The 23,563-nt window shown below is 34.0% G+C and overlaps 1 protein-coding gene across 4 annotated transcripts in view; it reads right to left on the reverse strand.

The window, feature by feature from the left end:
• Positions 1–23,563, reverse strand: part of YTHDC1 (YTH N6-methyladenosine RNA binding protein C1) — a 35,826-nt gene that overhangs the window by 6,531 nt on the left and 5,732 nt on the right. For 2 of the 4 annotated variants that reach the window (XM_082728031.1, XM_082728030.1), the window contains exons 2-12: positions 18,957–19,058; positions 18,259–18,587; positions 17,707–18,139; positions 12,913–13,002; positions 12,390–12,443; positions 11,729–11,823; positions 10,165–10,273; positions 9,964–10,081; positions 3,773–3,857; positions 2,572–2,738; positions 5–87 (exon numbers count right to left, since the gene is read on the reverse strand). In XM_082728031.1, coding sequence (XP_082584157.1) covers positions 5–87; positions 2,572–2,738; positions 3,773–3,857; positions 9,964–10,081; positions 10,165–10,273; positions 11,729–11,823; positions 12,390–12,443; positions 12,913–13,002; positions 17,707–18,139; positions 18,259–18,587; positions 18,957–19,058 — 1,665 coding nt within the window. The remainder of the gene's footprint in view (positions 1–4; positions 88–2,571; positions 2,739–3,772; positions 3,858–9,963; positions 10,082–10,164; positions 10,274–11,728; positions 11,824–12,389; positions 12,444–12,912; positions 13,003–17,706; positions 18,140–18,258; positions 18,588–18,956; positions 19,059–23,563) is intronic. The other 2 variants (XM_082728033.1, XM_082728032.1) reach the window with 1 other exon arrangement.

The following is a 23,563-nucleotide window of genomic DNA, read 5'->3' on the forward strand; positions in this document are numbered from 1 at the left end:
TAACCTGGTCTCTGGTGAAACTCAGGGGCATAGTCAATCCTTGGTTTCTTTCTGCTGTTATGAATATCATAATCTTCTGGTCGACGCCTACACAAATTAGACACATTAGAAATTAAACCAAAAACTGCTGGGACAACAAACAGCAATGCAAGAGTTTCTGACAGAAGTACAAAGAAAAGCCCATTATTTCCTTTAAAATAACATCCTAATTTCTAGCTAACAAATTTTAAAATTTCTAAATTTTAATTCCTCTAATTATTATAAATCAATTCTTGAATGTATTGTTGGAAACAAATATTCTCTATAATCCTCCTACTATGATGAGAAACTTGGAAATAGACTGTTCAAAACATGTAAATCAAATTTTAGTATTTTAAACAAAAGTAAATGAGCGGCCCTCAAACTAATGTAAATATCCAGTTTAACAAAATACTTTCCCAAATAAAGTCTCCATTCAGGTGAAAAAGCAAGGAAATTAAAAAAAAAAAAAAAAAACTATCATCATTACACACAACAGGTAACTCTAAAATCTATATATTCAAAATTATTAGTATCATTTTAGAAGTCTAAACAAAATAAAGAATTCTTATTTCTTTTTGCTTTGCACAAAATTATGCTTTTCACATGATCATACAGAAAATCTGATACTTATAGTGACTTTACAGGAAAGTTTTAAAAATCTTAATACTTTGAAAAACTAATTCTAGTTAATAACATTTAGAATTAAGGGAATTTTTTCTAGAGACAATGCCTTAAAATAAAGCTGGGGCAGTTTTAACAGAGTTCATTAAACAATTTCAAAATATATTCTTTAGAAGATGAAATTTTACTGTCTACAGAGGGCTGCTCTTTATGGTCTCCCATAAATCTCAAGGGTTAATGTAATACATCATAAATACACTTCATTTTATTTAGCATTTGATAAAGAACTACACAAAATAAAAACGAAAATTCCAAGTTTTCTGGTAATAAATATTTTACCCTTAATGCCAAATAAAAATTCTATAATAACCTGGCATCGCTAGTTTTCCAGCTACTTCTTTATCAACTGCTTTCATTAACTTTTCCAACACAAGTTCACTCAAACTGCAAAGTGCAGTAACCCCAAACCCCCCCAACAAAATAAAAACAGTTGCATCTACAATAAATAATACTAAGAAAATTAAAAGCTGGTTTAAAAAATAAACATACCGCTTTCCTGTAGTTTGGGGAGTGCATTTACGACCGGTATAAAACATGATAGTAACAGTTCATACAGTAGTCCAACTACTGACTGTAAGCTGTAAGCCACATACATATATGGAGGCCCTGGCAGGCTTGAGAGAAGGTGTAGTGGTGTAATAAGTATAGTTTGCAGTCCATTGCAAAACTGAGGTAAAAACTTCACTTGTATATATTGTATTGCACTGGAAACCTCTTAGCTTAAAACTTCAAAAGACATCTTGGTGTTCAGTCCTTTAAGGCCAAAAATAAGGGGGCTCTGCCAGGTTTCCTCCTACCTACTCGACAGTGTCCTTTTTAAGCTCAAAGAAATGGGGACTCTTGTTGGATTATCTGTACCTACCACAGGATGTTTCCACCAAAAGGAAACTTAACCAAACGTTTCATCCCATCAACCATACATCCAACAGTCTTTAGCAGAATATTTTAGGTTTAGCTGTATGCAAATCTACACAGGGAAAGGTGCTGGGTGGAAGGGCTTAAACCAGTCCTTTGCAAAGACTTCTCCAATTCTGTAACAAGTTAAACCCCCTTTTCCTGGAAAATGCTGCTTAGTTCATAAAGTAGTGATCAATAACCATGGCGATCCTCTAAAAAACACTTTAAGTCCACAGGTACTGCCAGCATCTGGAAAGTTGTAAACAGACACAGCAACAGCCCTTCTTTTCGGTTTGTTGCCGGGTCTCCCAGGGCCACTTGATCCCCTTTGGAAAGAACCTATTGTTTTCAGAAGCTCAGCAAGATGTGTGAATTCACTGGGTACATGTTAGAGAATATTTGGCAATGGGGTTAACACATCACGATGGTAAAATCTGAAACAGTCCCAATAATGCTCCTCTTGAATATCAAAATAACTTAAAACATTTTATCCTCTAAATGAGGCGTCATCTTCTGAAAAAACATTAGTGATCCTTTATAAAAGTCCCATATCTGATAAGGCTTATCCAGAGACACACCTGAAAGAAAAGGCTTTTTACAAAATATTAACAATTTTTGCAAATAAAGACTTCCTCCTCTTCCTCCTTTCTAGCCTGTTCTGAGCAACAAAGGCCTACCTCATTTCAATTGTATACATTGTATAATCAGAATATTATCTAATTTAAACGGTTATCACTCTTTAGCAAATAATTTTTTCTGCATAAGGAAAGATCCCCATTTTCCTCTTGAAAAATGACTGAGACCAAGGTGACCATGTGAAATCCTCAATGAAGCCACAAACTAGTCCATGCAGCTTGATTTGAGGATTTTCTCTTTCTTCTTTACCGCAGGACAAACTTTTGACGAATCACATTCCTCCATCATGTTATTCTGATACATGTGCCTATTATCAGTCCAAAGAACGTTTCTAACCTTCCCACATCCCGGACTGGTTCTCGACGGGATGGACGTCCTCTTGATCGGGGCTGAGAATGCATTCTTCTCTTGTGACGCATTTTATGAATGACCTGATACAAGTCAATACTTTCATCGGGGGGAAATAGAAGACAAAGCTGGGTTCCACATTCAAGTTCAATTTCCTAGAATAGGAAAGTAGTAATTTACAAAAAGAAAACAGAAGAAACTTTCAATAGACTTGTATTTTCCTGAAGGACAAGAACAAAAATAGACTGACTTGGAGACTTCCTTCTCAAGGCTGATCACCATACAGGATTCCAAAAACTTCCTTCAAAGGTTTTTTTTGGGGGGGGGGGGGCACAAACAAACAAACAAAAAAACACCTTTCTAAAGTGTTCCATGTACTTATATAAGGGTAAAAACTAAAACTGCAGAATCTCCAAAGTTTAATATACCTATGCAGTTGCTTAAAACTCTGTGACAATTGTCCTCTACAAACAAAGGAATATCTCTTTGTGCAAAATACAAAAATATCAGGACAGGGTTATCTACCTTAACACAGTGGAGGAAAAACATGTTAGTGTGTGCCAACAACTTTGATAACTAAGAACTGCTACCTACACTAAAATATTAACTTTGTAGTTACTAATGAATAGACTTTTTTAAATGAATTTTTATTTTCAACTACCAACAGTTCATTTATGAGCAATGAAAGCAGACTACTTCTTGTCAAAGTTACGTGTAGAAACTATGAATAGAAACATATTCTACTATGAGTAGAACCTATGAGTCAAAGATTTTGGTTTATTTTAAACCACCACTTTTAATTTCATTTGTAGACTTGAAAACCTAGGTACACATACTTTTCATACAGCTTCCTTCTAGTCAGAAAACTTCAATGAAGATGTTCTAATGGCATTTCAAAAATTATAAAAAATATAATAATAATGAAAAAAATTAAAATTCAGGACAAGAATTTCTCTTCAAAAGGGTTTCAACTGGTATTTAATGAAAATACCATATAAAGATGCCTGTCTTTAAACATTCATGGCGGTCTTACTAAACAGTCAAAATCACAGTAATCATGAATTCCAAATATTCTCCCTTAATCTATCACATGAATTATTTCAAAAATGGCTTAGAAATGTCCTTCAATAAAAATATCTAAAAGGACTAATTAAGTGTATGTTTTAAATAATCAATTAAAACAACAAACCTGTCCATCACGTCCAATCTTTACTGGTTTATGTTCATTCCAAGGATTGGTGAGATGAGCTGACTTAGTGAAGGGTAATTCACGCCTAAATACAAAGTAATGTCAATTATATTCTTTTGCAGAAACTTTTAGGGACCATATACTATACTTCAGCAATTAATCTTGATTTAAATGTTACTGAAATTTAAAGAATCACTTAGACTAAGAGCACTTATTCTCCAGTGAGCCTCTTTAGAGATGTGTTCTTGCCACATTCCAGTGTCCTCAAAAAAAAGTAAATACTGTATTTAAGAACATGAGCTCAGAAACTCAGACAGTTTAGGTTTAAATTCCAGCTCTCCCTTAACCTCTCTCTGAGCCCGGGTTCCTCAGCTTAGAAACAAGAGTATCACTACCTACATTTCATATATATTGCAAAGCAATATATAAAATGTTTCGTTATCTCTAGCTTCTGAGTACTCAAAAAAATTTTTTTATTATCTAATCAACAAAGAGCTGAACTTAATCAGACAGTTAATACCAAATTAAAAATAGTACCCATCATCCTTGGTTCAGCGCTGCTCTCCCAGATTCAAATGTCACCCCCCTTTCCTTAAATAAAACTTTTATTTATTTGAGAGAGAGTTCGAGCATGACTGGGGATGGGGGGGGGTGGGGATGGAGAAGAAAGAGAGGGAGAAGCAGACACCCTGCTGAGAAGGAAGCCTGATTCATGCTGGATCCTAGGACCCAGAGATCGTGACCTGAGCCAAAGGCAGATGCTTAACTGACTGAAATAGCCAGGCACCCCATTTCTCCCCCTTTCAATAAGGCCATATTCCCTACCATCCATGGAATGGCTCTTGATAATATGAGTATTTACTTATGAATTCATCTATCTGCACACATTAATTATGCCCTTCACTTACATTATGGTACAGTATCTACTTAACTTTAAATCCTGGCTCTAAACTCTGTATCACAAGGCAAAATGGTCTCACCAACATAAAAAAGATATTCTATATTTTTATATTCTTTATCAACCTAGCACAATGCTGAATGCAAACACTATATATAATACCTGTTAACTGTCAAGAAATAATCAAATTAACAGTATCTGATAAGTTTTATTTATATGTGCATGAAGTAATGCCAAATTAAATACTTTAAAGAACTATTTACTGTATCTACAATACACATGAAACTGCTTACCCCAAAGACAAACAAAGATAAGCAAAATACAAAGAGCTGCTTTCCCTGGGTGGTTGGCTCAGTCAGTTAAGGAGCCAACTCAAGCTCAGGTCTTGAGATCTCAGGGTTGTGAGCTCAAGTCCCACACTGGGGTCCATGCTGGGCATGGAGCCTATTTAAAAAAAAAAAAAAAAAAAAAGAGCTGCTTGCATTTCTAAATTTTCTTCCAGAATTATCAAAAAAGAATGAGCACACAAAATTATTTTGGAAAAAGAATGGGTACCACAAAAAGAAGAGACAAGTTTTGTTGTTTTTAATATGGATGGCCATATATATTTTAGAGAAAGAAAATTAAAAAAAAAAAAAAATGCTTCCTAGAAGAAAAGTGACCCAAGAAAGCCAAATGTTAGGAGCTAAGGAAGAGTTCCAGTTGAAGCAATGAGAGCTTGTGCAAAGGTATAACAGAGAAGAAAAAACACAAGTAACCTGATTCAGCGGATAAGCTACGTAACAATTTATTCTAATCTTACACAAATCTTCTTAAAAATGAATACAGAATGCTCAAATTTTGTAACGTGGGAAAAAAAGAAATGTTTATCTAAAGTCAAAGTAACAAGGTGGCATGCTCTGTGGTGATGGTGATGTGAACATATACTGGGGAAGTGGCCTATGAGTAGTGGAAATGGTCATAAAAATCTTGAATTCTTAGTGTGATATTCATTTTACTTCACAAATCAAGAGTTGTCCAAGAATGTATACGTACACATATACAAAATATCTACATACATGCTTTTTTTTTTCTTTTACCTTTTCAGGCTATCAGGGGTTAAAAAGAACAAAAAGACGATCACTAACAAGTCTATACCAAAGTCTAGAGTATCCAGAGGAAAAACTTTAACAATTTTTTGAACTTTAATACTTTCTTAAATTTTTCCTCTAAACTGCCAGTTGAAAAATCAGTTATAGGAAAGGAATAAATAACCTACAAGCCACCAAAATACAGGAAAATTACGAACTACTACTGCACAAAGTTATCATTGTTATTTAAATATTAGCAATGGAATACTGGAAGGTCCAAAGTAAAACCATTACATTTGAGCTGGTTGAGCCATTTGGGATTAATCTTCGGTCACTGGTTCTAACTAGCCAGGTTCTAGAGACACTTTTCTGTGTTGACAAATTAATCTCTACCACGATATCTGCCAAGAACTGTGAGGCCCTAGGCAAAACAAGACTCAGAATACATTAAGAGAAACTGCAGGACCATGGTCATCACAACTATAGAATAAGCATCCTAAGCTTTACTGTGAGTACTCCAGCGAACATGGAAGTAACTTACCGATTTAAGAGGCTTGGTTAAGTGGAAGCCAATTTAACAAAAGACTATACAACTGTACAAAGATTCTTATACACTGGATAGTGTTAAATTATTAAAATTAAAAGGAGTAATGGAAAAATTCTAAAAGAGAAAATGGGTTATCTGGAATGGACATTAAAGGAGTGACCATAAAATATCATCAGGAGACTTAATTCTGGATGAATGACATTTCATATTGTAAAGCCTTATTTTAAACTAACTCCCACTAACAACTTAAATAAGTCATTTTTTTGTGGTTCCTCTCCTAATGGCTAACATGCACCATCTGGTTGTGATGGTTTGTCTACAAAATACCTAAGCCATAAGAAATTCAGGGGCACCTGGGTGGCTCAGTGGGTTAAGCCTCTGCTTCAGTTCAGGTCATAATCTCAGGGTCCTGGGATCAAGCTCCTCATTGGGCTCTCTGCCCAGCGGGGAACCTGTTTCCCTTCTCTCTTTGCCTACATGTTATATCTCTGTCAAATAAATAAATAAAATCTTTAAAAACAACAACAAAAAAGGAAATTCATCAGTTTGCGTGTGTCTCAAGATTTGGCCTTTTAACAACCAGATACTGATTCAAGTAATCTTGGGGCCACACACAAAGAAACTTATGTCTAATTATTATTAAATCCAAAGGGTACTTAAATAAGTCTAACGTAACTATTCTATCTCAAAAGAAAAATACTGATAGCAGTTATTGTTACTGACAGCAAAGCCTTAACATTTGATGTTTTAAGGGAGTCAAACGTAATTGTCTTTTTATAATGAAAACTTAAGAGTACAAAAGACTTACCCCAAGGAAATACCAATGTAATAAATATTCTAAACCCCTCAGAACTCTTAAGTATTATAAAACTAGCCTTGAACTAAGTGCTGAGTATTCTCAAAATTAAAGTTATATATAGAGAAAATTAAAGTTGTAACTTTACTTAAGAGTATTTTTTCAGAAAGTGCCTTGGTGGCACAGTTGGTTAAGCATCTGACTTTGGCTCAGGGTGCTAGGAACGAGTCTGGCGTTGGGCTCCCTGCTCAGCAAGGAGTCTGCTTCACCCTGTCCGCTGCCCCTCCCCATTTATATGTGCATGCTCCCTCTTTCAAATTAATAATCTTAAAAAATAATAATAATAATAAAAGAATATTTGTTCAGAGCATGGGATGGCACTGTGAAGCACTACTCCTGGTTTCAGATCAGGACATGACCTCAAGAGTAGTGAGATCAAGCCCCCTGCAGGCCTCTGGGCTTAGGGCAGAATCCACTTAAGATTCTCTCTTCCCCTCTCTCCCTGCCCCTCCCACTCATACACTCTCTAATTTAAAAAGAAAAAAAAAAAAGAAAGAAAGAAAGAAAAAGTCCAGGTAAACCTAAAACTTAAATACAATAAGGAACCTTTACTATCCAAAATTTTGTACAAAACATTAGTAGGATCCACTTTTGGGTTTGTACCTCTTCTGTTGGTGTACACATTTCAAACAAGTTAGTAAAATAGCCAATAAGTCAATGAAGAAGAATAGGAAGACAATAATATATGAACAAACTAAGCTCATCTTCTGAAATACACAAATTTCCTTATTAAGAATATGGAAATGAAGGTTAAATGAACAAGTTACGGTCAAAACAAAATATGCTGCAACAAGTTTAAAAGTAAGTTAATTATTTTGTCTCCTAATACTAGGACATCATCATTTCCAAATAATTTCCAGTAACACCAACATTTCTAATCATAAAACCATAAACTAACAAACTTCTCGGGCCTTTACAGTTATAGCTATCCAAATAAATAAATAAATAAATAAATAAATCAGTCAGTCAGTCTATCTGCTAAGAAATAGTAAGCGCCCTGTTTTCTCTATGAAGTACCTCCAGATTTTTAAATATTGTAATTTTGATTATAATTTAAGTGTAACTTAATTACAACCTTACTTTCTAAACAAGCATAAATTTATATTTAAAAACCCTGGGAGTAAGGGAGTATCACCTACAGTCTCACTACCCTAACACCACCTTCCAACATAATACACACTTTGTTATGTTTTTCCATGTTGTTACATAGATAACTACTTCTGCATACTACATTTAAGTGACAAACCATAATTTACTTAATGATTTTCTATATGGAAGAATTTAGAGATTGCTTCTAATTTTTCCCTATAGAAATTATTGATGGAATGAGGAATTATGATATATTTTCATGCAGACAGCATTTTGCTACAGCACCAACAATCAACCTAATGCACTAATTTTAACTATACTGTTGCCCATGTAACTTCAGAGTCCTTCACTGTCCCATAAATAAAAAGTTTAACTGCTTAAGCTGGCCAGTATTACTGTTCATTTTTGTCTTTTGTTCTCTTTATTATCTGCTTCATAAAAAAAAGGTATCTCCCTCTCCCCCACTTACATAGCCCCCACCTTCCCACCTCCTCAGCCTGTTTGTGTTTCCATGCTCTTCCTTCTGCTAGTTGGCCTTCCAGAACATGAACGGTACTTTTCATCCTTTTTCTTATTCAATTCCTCCATTTCTATCAAAATCTAACAGCTAAGTTCACTTTAACTTAAAAAAAAAAAAATACATATGGTCTGTTTTGGGTAAATTTTTTTTAACTGAAATTAATTTTATAGGCAATAGATGTATGCATGTCATATAAAACTCACTCAAATTATTACCTTTTTATGTTAAAATAACTTTCCAGGATGTAACTGTTCGTGCCCAAGGTGCCATGTCAGCAAGCTGAAGCTTAGATTTAACTTCTGTATCACTCTAAGTGCTCAGTTTGACCAGAAATGCAGTATATCCAGTCTGCCAACTCCCAAACACCAAGCCACCTCAATTCGGGCTTTCTCATCCCAAACAGGTTGACAACATAGCCCTATCCAACCATTTTCTATTTGGCTCTTTCTTGTTCTTTATTCTTTATCCTGTAAAAGTTTCCTGCCTTCTGCCCCATTCTATAGTTCTCCACAGGACACTGACCATTTCATGAAGTGTTAAATAAAGTTTTTATCATCTAAATTTACTTCCTTAATCATTTTTTAACAACGCACAATCATTCATTCAGTAAGAACATAAAAATAGTGGTAATAACCCAGTGCTCAAAACGAGTCTATTTTTCTAATAAGCATATTTAATCTTAATTATATCAACTTCAAAACATCATAATACCAACTAAACATGACTTGCTAACTTCCTTAAGAAAGACTTGTTCACAACTTAATTCGTCACCTCCAAAATGTTAGCCAAGTTGAAGAGTGACTACTAATTTCCTATTCCAGTTGCTAAATGACATATTAAATCACTAAAATCATATAGATCCAGGTAACATTTCAAGCAACTAATTCATGACAAACTAATTACTTATTGTATTACTAATATAGAGAACAAAAGAAATACATGAAGCTCTTAACTAAATAAACCTTTGCCCTTTACATCCTGTATTTATGAAGACAGTGAATAAGACAAGCAAAACATATCGATGTATTTTCACTTTAACACTGCTAAAGTTTTTTGCATCCAAATCAGCCTACGAACAAAGCCCAAAAAAGAATAATAATCACAAAGAATAGATTAAAACTAAACAACTGTGGAGTTTTGTTATTACTCCCAACTACTACCCCATTTAAAACAAGGGCAAATTTTATTATCTCCATTAAAGTGTAATTTACCTGCAAATCCAGTCAATTTTAAAAACTCCTCCCAACATTTTAGCATTCATTCCTGCTGGCAGCACCCAATGTATAGGAGATCCTCCATGATGCGATTCTGAAGAAAGTCTTGCAAATCCTAAGGGAATCAAATCACAACATTAAAATATAGATGCTAATTTAAATGATATTTTTATATAGCCAAATTATTTTTATTCTGACCTTGAAATTTTCCACTCTCTCTGACAGAAAATATTAATATAACACTCCTTGCAGATCTGAATGCAGCATTTAATTTCTTCTCATTTACAGGCAGCGTGGACCAAACACCCTACACAAATGATACAAGATCAGACAGAAATTAATGCAAATTTTCATCTTCGCAAATGTATTTGCAAAAGACCAAGGCTACTGATAACCATTATACTTTAAATTCAAGTAAGCTATAATGAAGAAAGGTCTTATTCAACAACTGTCAAAATAATGTACCAATTTATTGAAAACTCAGGAAAAATATGGAGAAAATCCCAACCTTAACAAAATCATTTAAGGCAACTAGAAATACCTTGGGGTGGGGGAGGATATAAATCTTATGGGCTAGAATCCTACATAATAGAGACAATCACCTACAATTATTGTAATATCACAACTATTTACTGTGGTAAATACATGTTGTTTAAAGATGAGTTATAATATGTACATTTTTCTCCTTAAAAACCTGCTTAACCAAAATAATTAAAATACTGTATTATTAAATCCATCAGTGAAGAATCTGTCCAGTTCCTAGCAATTTTTTTTCTATTTAAGTTCAAATTTTTATGCATTAATAGTTTGACTAAAGAGAAAATGTGTTGTATATAGAGGCTCTGTAAAGCATTTTAATCTATTACCTGTTTGTGAAATGATTAGAAGCAACAGCATGGTAAAGTAAGGCGGAAGCTCTAATTCAGTTCAATCTGCTCATACAAATGATCTCACTCATACTAAGTGCTTAATTACTTCTGCCTAAACTCACTCTAGCAGAGGAACAAAATAAGCTTCCACTATTAGCTACTTGGCATATAGCTTCCATTTATAAAGTTTGATGGGTAATCATTAATGTGACAAATATTAAGATATGAACATTGATAAAAAATATGGTTAGAAAAATTGACTTTCTAAAGATCAATAGAAGCTATAATGACTCATCTTAAACCAAGAAAAGAAAAATTTTAAATGGTGTAACAGATGTATTTTTGTAGCAAAAACAAACAGAAAATTAGTATCTTACAACATCCTACAGCAACGGGACATATCATTTTTGTAAATCCTTGGGTGGGCCTTTAAGCTAACTCTTTTTCTTCTAAATTCAAGTGATGTTACTGCTTAAAATAAAAGAAACTCTCCATAAAAGAATGATTTCTTCTCAAGATCTCAAGGTGTAAAACCAGCATCAATATAAAACAAAAAATGGTTAATTAGAGACATTTAAAGAAGTGTTATTACAGTAAGTTAGCAACTGAATACAGAAACATAAAAATCAAAAGAAACACTCTTTTATGGTACAAAGTATAAAAAAACATATTCTTCAGTATCACATATTTTGACTTCTAAAATTATCTTTAGAACACTCAAATTACTATTAGGTTGCCTAACCAGCTACAAAGCAGACCCTAAATGGCGACTGGACTATGGATCTTTAAAGCTTTAATGAAAATCAGAGTACACTACTCAAGATAATCAAAGTCTACCTTCCCATTTAAAATTTTCAAGATTGGGATAGTTTCAACAGAACTGATGCTACTACCTTAGCTTTGGCAAGAGACACATTCTCATGGTTGTTACTCTTTATGAGAAAAAATCTTGCATCCTGTAGGACATATTTGAGTTTACTGGTTTGATCTGGAAAATAAAATAAAATAAAATCCAAACTGATTAACTGGAGGCCATTATTACAGAGGTGTAAGCTGTACTGAAATTAGCCCTCCACAACCCAGCTAAACTTTTAGAATTCATCATCACCCATTCGATCTGGAAAGCTAAGCCACAACACATAATAGAGCAAAGCTAAGAAAAGACACCAGCACTCTGCAAGAAGTTAAACCTAGTGATGTTCCGATATATCAGATTCATATTGAAGTATGAAAACAGCTACAAATTTTATAGATATCTTTTACCAGATTATTCATTTTAATTGACCATTATGTTATTAAATATATATATATATACCATCCACTGCGTCCAAAACCACAAAATACCCTGAAACGTTTGCTATTGTTCTAAAAGATATGGAGTTAGGAAGTAAATATGGAGCTGTCTCTTTGTAAGACTACCTTATTAATGATTTTCTTAAATGTAATATATCAGAACATTACTACATCAAAACCAACCATTAATGGAGAACTAATAAGGCAAAATAATGACTTTATGCAGCATGCAATGAAAACAATTTCAAATTTAAATGATACCTTTTCGGACAGCACGAACGGAAGATGATAATTTCTCATGCTTCTTTTCTGAACCTGTATTTAGCCAAAGTACATTTGTTCAGATTGAGCTTTAATAGAGATAAGACAAAATTTCTACAGTCTTGTCACATAAAGTTCTCATTCAAGACAAATTATTCTTCCTGGCGCACCCACACACACAAAAAAAATACTTCTCAATGTGTACGAGTGTTTCATTTTTGGGGTTGTTTGGATTTTTTAAAAATACGTATATTTGAACAGTTTCCCACTCAGAAAACTAGTCACTGAATCATCATCTTCCAAGAAAAAAAAAAAGTGAAATTCCACTTAAGCAGTAACAGAACAGGATTAAAATAATAAGAAAAAGCTTAGTTTCCTCTAGAATAATTACACTGAACATGCCAAAAATCAATACTAATGAACATCAACAAGTTCACACTAAACTACAGCCTCCACACTTTCTATAGCAAGTTACATTAGAATCAGTCAGATATGATCACAAATAAAAGTAAAATGAGGATACCTGCATATGACTCTGATGCAGAGCTTCCACTTCTATCAAAAACAATCGGGGAGATGCCTCTAGCTCTCTTCCTTTCCTTCTTTTTCTCATCTAAAAGGAATTCAAACAAGATTTTTTAAAACATTACAATATAGGTACAGGTACTCAAATAAGAATACATCATGTGCCTGGGTTTTGCACAATCACTAAGTACTAGTCACTGCTAATCTCTCTCCTGACCCCTCAGTTTCCTCAGAAGGTGTTCCATTTTAAAGACATTGTTCAAAAAACAGAAACATGTTGTTACTCCCACCAACTTCAATCAAATTAAAAACACATGGCCATAACTGAGAACTACTTATCCTATACATAAAGGTAGTGTTGAATAAAGTTTTCCAAGGGGAAAAAATCTGCAAAGTAAACACAGCTTTTATCTCAGTCAAATACACTATGTCTCTTTCTATGTACCAGGGACCACTGTTCTAAGTCCTCTCTCTAAAAAGTATACTATCATTCTTCAAGACTATAATTCTTCATTACAATTCCAACTCTGATTCTTAGATGTCTGACAAACCCCAGAACCCAAAGATTTTCAACTGTAAAAAAATAACAATAATAATAATACATTAGTAATTCCTTTTCTGGTTGCCACTGGTTGCTTTTGTGTCTTCAATTCCTTTCTTCATGATCATTTCCCTCTTGGATTCCTGTTGTTCTTTGCAAACTGAATTTAAAATTTATTCTTAAAATGCTACTGATAGCCTATGTATTTATAGCCTATGTATTTCTACTAAGAAGCTGAGAATCTTTAGTAGACAGAAGAGATTTGCATTACCTGTTTATTTACGAACAATTTCAACCTTAATTTGGAACTTTATAAGCATATAAACAAACACCTAAAATGGGATCAGGCTCTCCTGTCTATTTATTGGGATTTTAATCATACCACTGTAAATTCTTTTACTTTTCAGCTACAAGAAGAAACAAATATGGAAACAAAATGCACATATTTTTATAAAAATAGCAGAAAGCTGAAAAAAAAATCCTGCATACAATTTTCTATTATGACTATAAACAGTTACCTATTTAAAAAGATTTAGCTAAATTATCTCCCTAATCCTCATAACAAGCTCATGAAATACTTAAGGCCATTATTCTCATTTACAGAAGAGGAGTGGTTAGGCAACTTGGCCAGTGTCCCACATTTCCTGGATGGCAAAACCTAGTTTCAAATTCAAGTCCTCTAGCTTGAAAGTATAAGCCCTGAGTTCTTTTCTTACTGAGCAAATAGAAAAGGCATTTTCCTACTATTCCTGAAGGGGGATTCCAGGTCTAACTAGTTTGAAGATGGAAAATTCCAAGGACATTCTTAAGTTCCTTTTCTTTTTTTTTTTTAAACATCCTCCCCTTTACTATGTACTGCTGCTTCTCCAAAAAGACCTAAGCAGCTTGTAAGTGACACCGGTTTTCCTAACACAGGACTGAAGAGAAGCGCAGGGAAGCACGTACCGGCACAAATTACAAAGCCAAGCCCATTTAAAGCTAGCAGCCATGAGGACATCATAGTATCTCAAATAACCAAGTATAACATATTTCCAGAAAAGCATTTATTTCCAGGCTTACTTGCTTTGACTGATAATTGAACTTTCAAAAGCTTTTTTTTGGTTTTTTGTTTGTTTGTTTTTTAAAGATTTTGTTTAGTTATTTCAGAGAGCATGCAAGAGGGATCACAGAGAGAAGCAGCAGACCCCCTGCCCAACAGGGAGCTGGACACAGGGCTCAGCCCCAGGACTCCGAGATCATGACCTGAGCTGAAGGCAGATACTTAACCAACTGAGCCACCCAGGCACCCCTGAACTTTGAAAAGTTTCAGGAATTCTCTCCCTCAGGGTCAACTATAAGACTTCAAGTGAATAGACTGAAGCCTTTTGGTATAAAATGACTAAAAACCTCACCCAAATAGATGAGAAACAGGTTTTGTCAAATGCTAAATCTCTTTCTCATACTTGTATTTTGTTCACTGACTACATGTACATATATAGTGCCTAGCACTCTGCAGAAATACAATCCAGTGAATCAATGAGTATGACATTCACAAGATTAAAAATACAACCTTGTTAAATTCTTTATTTAAAAATTCTAGTGTGTCTATCATTTTTTCTCTTGGAACACGTAGGAGTCTAAGCATTAGGAGCTGATCACTAATAATACACCTTCTGCTGATAATTACGAACAATATTTTATAAAGTACTAAAGATCTCTCACTAACATGAGAGAAAAAAAAAAGAAGCAAAGTTAAAATCCTGTCCACCTTTTTTTTTTTTAAGAGAAAACTTCAACTTTTAAAATAAATACCATTAGAAATCTCCAAGGATTTTTTTCATTTTTTTTAATAAGTAACTCTTACTGCTCTTAAGTTTATGATCTCCTCTCCTAACTATGATTCTCAGCTCAAAAGAACAATGAAACTCATCTAACAAACTTTTAATGACCACCAAAGTGTGCCACTTTTATAAATAAATTACTGAAAATTCTGAAGAAAAAAAAAAGAGGTAAAATAAACTAGAAACTAGAAAATTCATTAACACAAAGTAAACTTTGATCCCTTCTGTTTAAAAACAGACATCTCCTGGGGTTACTAAATGGGTGACTCAGTTAGTTAAGCGTTCAACTCTTGATTTCAGCTCAGGTCATGATCTCAGGGTCATGAGATCTAGCCCTGAACTGTGCTCCACACTCAGTAGAGCATCTGCTAGAGACTCTCCCTCTACCCCTTACCTACCTTCACGCACCCATGTTCTCTGTCAGACAAATCTTTAAAAAAAACAGATATCTCCTAATTAAGGAGTTCCAAATCCACCCCCATTTTTCTTTCACACATTTTTATGAAAAACTACTCTATGATTAAAAATAGTAACTTCCTGCACAATAAACAAAATCTCTAAATCATGTTCCACATAAGGGATCTTCCAAGGATAATCCAGTTTCTTTTCATAAGCAAAGTAAGAATTCCAGGTATCTCTTTGAAAATAATAAATTCTCCAATAAACAGTTTTGATATATAGGTTCATGAAACTATGGGCTACCATTTAATATTAAATGTCTTCTCCATAAAAACAGGAAGTATTATCAAGTACCTTGCTACAGTATCAGCACCACCTAGAAGCTTGTTAAAAATGTAGATTTTAAGTCCTATCCATTTAAATAAATCTCCCTTGACTTAAATAAGACAAATAAGAAAGATTGTTCCTAACACAGATACCAAAAAGATTCGTAAAATAGAATTTCCCCTACCCCATGGATATTTAACACATTCATCACAGTAAGTAAACATTCATTCAAATTATAAATGCACTTTTTGTTCTCTATCCATTACTATAATTATAGAAGACATACGATCCCATCAGTTTGCAAAAAGTATGATGGGAAAGTACAATTAAAGATTCCACAAAGTTTGGGATGCCTGGGTAGCTCAGTCGATTAAACCTCTGCTTTAGGACTGGGTCATGATCCCAGGGTCCTGGGATTGAGCCCCCATCAGGCTCCCTGCTCAAAGGGAGGTCTGCTTCTCTTTCACCCTCTCCCTCTGCTCCCACCCCGTTTGTGCTCTCTTAATTTCTAATAAATAAAATCTTAAAAAAAAAAAAAAAGAAAGAGTCCACAAAGTTTTTTGTTTTTATCAAACTTAACTATTCGTCTACTCATTTTAGCTCTTTAACCCCTTTTATAATCCTCTCAAACAACTCCCAAACTAGAACTGAAGTGAGCAAAAGGTTGAAAGCACTTTAGTTACCAACCTCTAAAAAACAGAAAATAGCTGGCCATTTGTTCTATTACCTATACAATTTTAATATGACTTACTAACAATGTACCATAAAAATATTAAAATTTTGTAATAATGAAGTTATAATGATCCTATATAACAGAATATTATTTATCTTACTATTGCAACATTTACTTCATTTAGAATACACAGCAGATCTGGCTACATCCAGACAGAAGACAGCCATGACAGCATGCATGACCATCATAAAATGGACAGGGATCTTTTAAGTACCCTGACCTCTCCTTGTTGTACACTATCAAATTCCCCTCAAAAGAGGGTCTCCACCCTTAGCCTAGTGACTACAACTACCTAGCATTCCTATATTTATATCTCGTAGATCAGATAGGGATAAAATGGTAGGACACGTAGTATCGAAGGAATGACGACCCAAGAGAGCCCTTAACCAACCACCCCACAAGAATCTTAAATTCTTATTTTCACCTCTTGTATTTATACCCAGCCTTTGAGAGATCCTGCCCAAGTCAGTCAACCCACAAGTACAGAATTGGAACAACAGTGTATACTCCCAAAAGAAAAAGTTAAGATTTCTATTACCATATGTGATAGAAGTCTATAGTCATTTATTTAACATGGCAAAACTATAGTACCTAGTAGACAGGTTCCACACCAATATGCTTTAAGTACACCAGACATTAGTGTTTAAATAAGATGTTGGCTAGTATGGAAATCTAAGAATTTATAACATTAAAATCTGAAATACATTTCCACACAGAGAAATAATCAGACTTGTATTCATTTAGAATACAATCAACTCGAAGCTGGGAAACACATTTACTAAGACATATAAATCTCAAATATATTTATATTACTCAAAAGTACAAAACACAAGACAATCTTATTAACACCCCACATCTCAAAATATTTTATAATTCAATTTAAACATGTTCAGAAATAAATCTTTGTCTTTAAAAAAAAGTCTGTCTTTTTTTTAATTTAAAAGACAAACTTATAAATACAAAAAGTAGTACCTGATCCATCTGTGCCTGAACCAGATCTGACAGATCCATCTGTGAAAGAAACGGATTCAGAATCCGAGTCGCTAGCTTCACTTCGAGTATCATAATCATTTCCCTCTTCCTTCTGGTCTCTCTCATCCTGTTCATATTCTTCTTCTTCCTCCTCCTCTTCTTCTTCCTCCTCCTCCTCCTCCTCCTCTTCCTCCTCCTCCTCCTCTTCTCCATCTTCATCCACTTCTTCATCTTCCTCTGCATCTTCTTCTACCTCTTCATCTTCCTCCACATCTTCCACCCCCTCCTCCTCATTCTCAGTGTTGTTGCCCTGCTCGTCAGAAGATCCACTGCTGCCAGTCTCATGGTCAGAGCCATACTCTTCAGAGTTCACTTCTTCCTTAGAAGACTGGCTGGATCTGCTTGCACGTCTATCCACTTCAAGCCCAATTCTCTGATGTTTAAAGAAAAAGGGAATCAGCAGTCATAAAACAGAAAAGGTCAGAGTGAATAAACAGTTCTAAAGCCTCAAAAAGAACTGCTTTGTTTTACATTTGCAAGAACATTTACTACCTCAGAATCATCTGGCGTAGGGGATTTGGTCCTCCTTTCAGGATCTCTTTTCCGGAGACAAGTTTTTTCAGGTTGATTCTTATAAGGTTCTCTAGAAGCACTGCTTGACAAACGAATCTTTCGATCAGCTTCTAGACGCTTGCTTCTTTCGGATCTTTGATATTCCTCATTTTTATACTCTGCAACTGACTTTCCTTTAGTACTAACTATTCTTTTGTTATTGCTCGCAGATGAGCTCAGTGGCTTAGAAATCAACTGCCTTGAATGAACAGAAGGCTTTTGTCGCTTGATGTCAGTAGATTCCATTCGGTCACTTTTTCTTTTTGATCCTTAAAAATACAATTTAAAGAAAGCATATAAATGTATTCTAGGCATTCTATTTGTTTCACCCAAGATTAACAGATAATACATATCAAAGGCTCATTTCTTTAAAATGTCTTCTGAAATGTTAATCATAAAAAAAAAGCTTGTAAATATTGGAATAAATTCAGGCATGAGATATTTCACGCATTGAAAAAATAGATCACTTTTATTCATAAAGAACTGGGTACAACAGTTTGTTATGACTGTACTTTTGGTGTTAACAGACTGAACAAATAAGAACAAATACAAAGTCACTTTCTTAATAAATTAAATCTCTATTTAATTTTTTTTTAATTACATTTTTAAAAAATTTAATTTTTTTAAAAATTACATACCCTTTTTCTCGTTTTTATCTTGTTCACTCTCTGGATTATATAGTTCATCATCCTGTTCTGGTACTTCAGTCAAAATATCATCTAGAACATTAAGTTCTCCATCTGAAAGCAAGAAAATTAAAAATAGGGAAAAATCATTACCATTAAGCATTTATCTTTGACTACTACACTGGGTCTACATACATGATAACATAACCCTCAAAGACATTTTATTTCAGGATCAAGACACAATACTAATTCTGTAAAACCATACAAATAAAGGACATGATATAGACCTCTTGTCTACAAAGCCAGGAGTAGTATATACCCACCCCATAGGGTATAAAAGCATATACTGGAGTACAAAAAGTAAATGTTAAGAATTTCTTTAACTATATCTCATTTTCTAATATAATTTTTCTACCTGCTTTAAAATGTGCACAAAAAATTAGGACAGAAATACAAGTGTGTAACATCAACACACACTTACCAAGGACTGTGTACACCTCAAGATACTTAGTATCAAGAAAAAAGAATATTTTACAATGAAGAAACATGACAGATTCCAACTTAACTACAGCCAAATCAGTATCAAAGACCACCTGGCATGATGCACAATAATTCTGAGATATTCGGATGCAAAAATGCAAACTCTGAACCTTTATGTGAGAAACAACAAATAAACCGAAATGAAGAGTCATGATCTACAAACAGTAAAAATTACTCCAGATTAAAAGAGAATAAAAAGACATGGTAACTGAATAAGGCACGTAACTGGGAAGCTAGTAGTAAGGTCTGTAGATTACAGTAAATGTCACTGTTAATTTCCTGAATTTTGATAGTACCATCAGTAATTAAAGTTCTAATTCTTAAAGAAATACACATTTAAGTCTTTAGGGACAAAGAAGTATCATGTCTGCAACTGACAAATGGTTCAGGGACATAGGCTTATGTCCACAGAGAAAATTAGGGAAGACTGAATCCAAGAAAAACAATGTGGTGAAAAGTTAACATTTGTGGAATATGGCTGAAAGGTAAAAAAATCTTTTGTTGTACTATTTCAGCTATTCTGTCCAAAAACATCAAAATAACATTAAAAGTAAAAAATAAAAAATAAATAATAATAATTTAAAAAAGACTACTTCTGTCCTACACAGAAATCATTTCAGGATGCTGGTATAAACTACGAGACATGTTAACTTGTTCAGACAAGAGAACTGTTGACTATAATCGACATACTGAATGATGGTAAAAACCAGCAACTCCGTTTTCTCACTGTATCCTTATACTCCCGCCATATACAATAGGACAAAATAAATCCTAGAAATACATGCCTATTTACTACTTTAAACTGTTTTTTATTATATGGGTGCCTGGGTGGCTGAGTCAATTAAATGTCTGCCTGTGGCTCAGGTCATGATCCCATGGGACAGAGCCCCACGTTGGGCTCCCGGCTCTGCAGGGAGTCTGCTCTTTCCTTCCCCCTCTCCCTCTGCCCCTGTTCATGCTCATGCTCTCCTGCTCACTCTCTCTCAAATAAAATCTTCTTAAAAAATTAAATAAATAAATAATTTTTAAGATGTGCACTAAAGCTAACGATAAATGCTTTGAACATTATTAAGTATTCTGGTGTCAAAAATATCTCTCCAAATTTAAAGTATGATGAAGGGAAATGTAAAGTCATGAACACTGATAATTTTATTTATGGCTCCAGCCAAAAAGCAAAGCCCATTCAAAATTATAACAAGGGCTACTAACCTGACCTGAGGTCTATAAACAGGATAAATGAGACTAAAATATCTTCAAAGGTGGACAGAAATCAGTGACTGAAGAGAATTAAAATACTTAATGTAGGTATAAGAAAAACAGATTACATGGGATATGGAAAAATAACCACTCAGTATTTGGAATCAGACACAATTGCTATTTAAGAACACATCTTCTTCAGTGTTTGGAATTAAAGACCGTTGCTGCTTAAGAACATCCATGGGCACCTAGGTGGCTCAATTCTCTGAGAGCTGGTTTCAGCTCAGGTCATGATCTCATAGGTCATGGAACTGAGCCCTGTGTTGGGACTCCAAGCTAAGCGTATGTTCTTTAGAGATTCTCTCCCTCTGCTCTTCCCCAACAATGCACGCATGCTATCTGTCTCAAATAAATAAAATCTTAAAAGAACATTCCATATGCTGGAATGGCATATCAATTGATTTCTTTGGGTAGTTAACAGTATACTGGTTTTCTAAAATGAATATATATACTATATGGATTGTTTTTATTTTTCCTTATAGTTCTCTAGTCATTAAAAAACTAGATCCAACAGATCTTCACAGAATCAACTACATTTCTGAGCCAGAAAAAAAAGGCAAAAAAACCCATCACAATAAAAAAAAAGGCAAAAAAAACCCTATCACAATGAAATAGACAATTAAGTAAACACAGTGCTACACAAATCTTTTCATAAAATCACTAGCTCTATATTAGAAATATCAACCCAAAAGCCTAAACATTTACATGAAATTATACACTTTATATGTGCTAAATCTAATACAGAATGAATCATTTGTGCAGGTTGATTTAAATCAATTTAAATTTCAGACATGTTTAAATTATGGTTTCCCTATTTTAAAAGAAGGGTATTGTTTAAAAGTGCCTTAACAATTGTATTAGTCAAATGTAGAGACTGGTTGTAGTTTTTTAAAAGCAGCTATAACGTTTTAAGACAATAAATATTAACCAATGCTTACTTTTTTTTTAACATTTTACCACTTTCACATATATCATTTATATACCTACATGAAACACCTAAAGTATGTTTTATCATCCATTACTTCACTGATTTAAAAAAAAAAAAGGGAGCTCAGAAATACAAGCTGACCAGATTCTTATGTCTAGAAACAGATGGGTACAAGCCTACAAGTTCAGGTTTTCTAAATCTAGAACTAAATTAGATGGGGAACATTTGAAAAACCTTTAAACACAAAGTAAGAGAAACAACAAAAACAGAAATTATAAAAAAGTCACATGCACTGTATTTCAAATAAATGTACCAGAAAGCTCTGTATCACTGACATTATAGCATCTTGAAATTTACTTTAAGAACACTACATCCTCACTTGATATTTTATACATTTTTATCCATATATGTCATTAGACCGATAACCTACCTATTTTTATCACAATACTGGCAAACAAAAACCTGAAGAACAAATTCAGCCTATAACTTAATTTGACCAGCAAGGTGAGAATGGCTTCTGTATCTTTAAGACTGTGTTCAAAGCAGGTGGTGTGGGGGTGGAGAGGGGGGCACAGTGCAAAGAACATGTGAGAAACCTTCATGTGGTCCACAAAGCCTAAAATATTTAGTATCTGACCCTTTACAAAGTTTGCCAACTCCTAATATATATGACATTTTAAATTACTTTTCTCCATCACTGAAACCTCTCATATCCTTACTGTAATATAATATACAGAAGATCTGGATTTGGAAGAAAATCCAGGACTTCATTTAAGACCTAAGTTATCTTCAGGAAGGTTCCAGTCTGAGCTCCAGGTTCTTCACTTCTGATAAGAGGCATTTAGAATAAAAGTATCGGTGTTCAGGGAAAGGAACAGGAGCACAGTTATTTGAATCTCTTATGAGTTTTTAACCTATAAGTCTTTCCCTATCACTATCAAATTCTAATAAATCCTGCCTGCCATGAACCTTGTGTTAATGACTAGGGTAGATGATACATAAAATCTGGGAAACACAAAAATCCGTTTTAAAAAAATAAACAAATATATACATGTTCTACTATCTGCTGCTATATAATATGTCATCCCAAAACACAGTGGCTAAAACAATACAATAATTTATTATTATTGCTTCTAGTTCTGGTGCTCAGCGAAGCTCTCGTGTGGCTGCGGTCAGATGATGGGTAGGGCTAGAACCACCTGAAGGGGAAGACTCAATACAGCTGAGGCTTCTAGAGCATTTCTTTCTGTGGTCACTCTCTCATGGCAGCTTCAGGGGAGGCAGACTTCTTACATGGTGGTTTAGGGCTCTAAATAAGTACACCCCGAAAGAGAAAAAGCCAAGCAAAAGCTCAGTTCAGTATTTTATTCAGAGGCAATCACAAAAGTCTACTCAGGTTCCAACAGAGGAGACAAAAACTCTACCTAATGGATGGAGAAGTGTCAAATACTTAGTAGGTGTTTTCAAAGCTATCACCATCTACTTAGTTCTGTTTAAACTTAAGGATTTTAATTACAAAAGTAAGGTGTATTTTAAAAATGAAATACAGTTTTAAAATGTGAGAGTTTACAGTAATGGGTTATAAAGCTAACTTAAGCTGCTTTCTCTGACCAATTCTTTGATTGGCTAGAAAAAAGTACACTCTATACATATTTCAATTCATTTTTCAACCCAGAATGAATTATAAAAAAAGCAAATATTATTTTAATATTCTGAGAAGCTACTGCTGCTGATGACTAATCATCACTGGCATATTCCTTTTGGAATAAAGTAATTTACGTAAAATAAAAGTAATTTAAAATAATACCCACTAGTTCTCTAGTGTGGCCTTCTTTAAAGTACCTTAATAAATTTAATTTTTATTTTTTTAAATAAACTTTATTTTTAATAAAGA

Source organism: Mustela nivalis (genome assembly GCF_964662115.1).
Source record: "Mustela nivalis genome assembly, chromosome: 4".
Taxonomy (NCBI): domain Eukaryota; kingdom Metazoa; phylum Chordata; class Mammalia; order Carnivora; family Mustelidae; genus Mustela; species Mustela nivalis.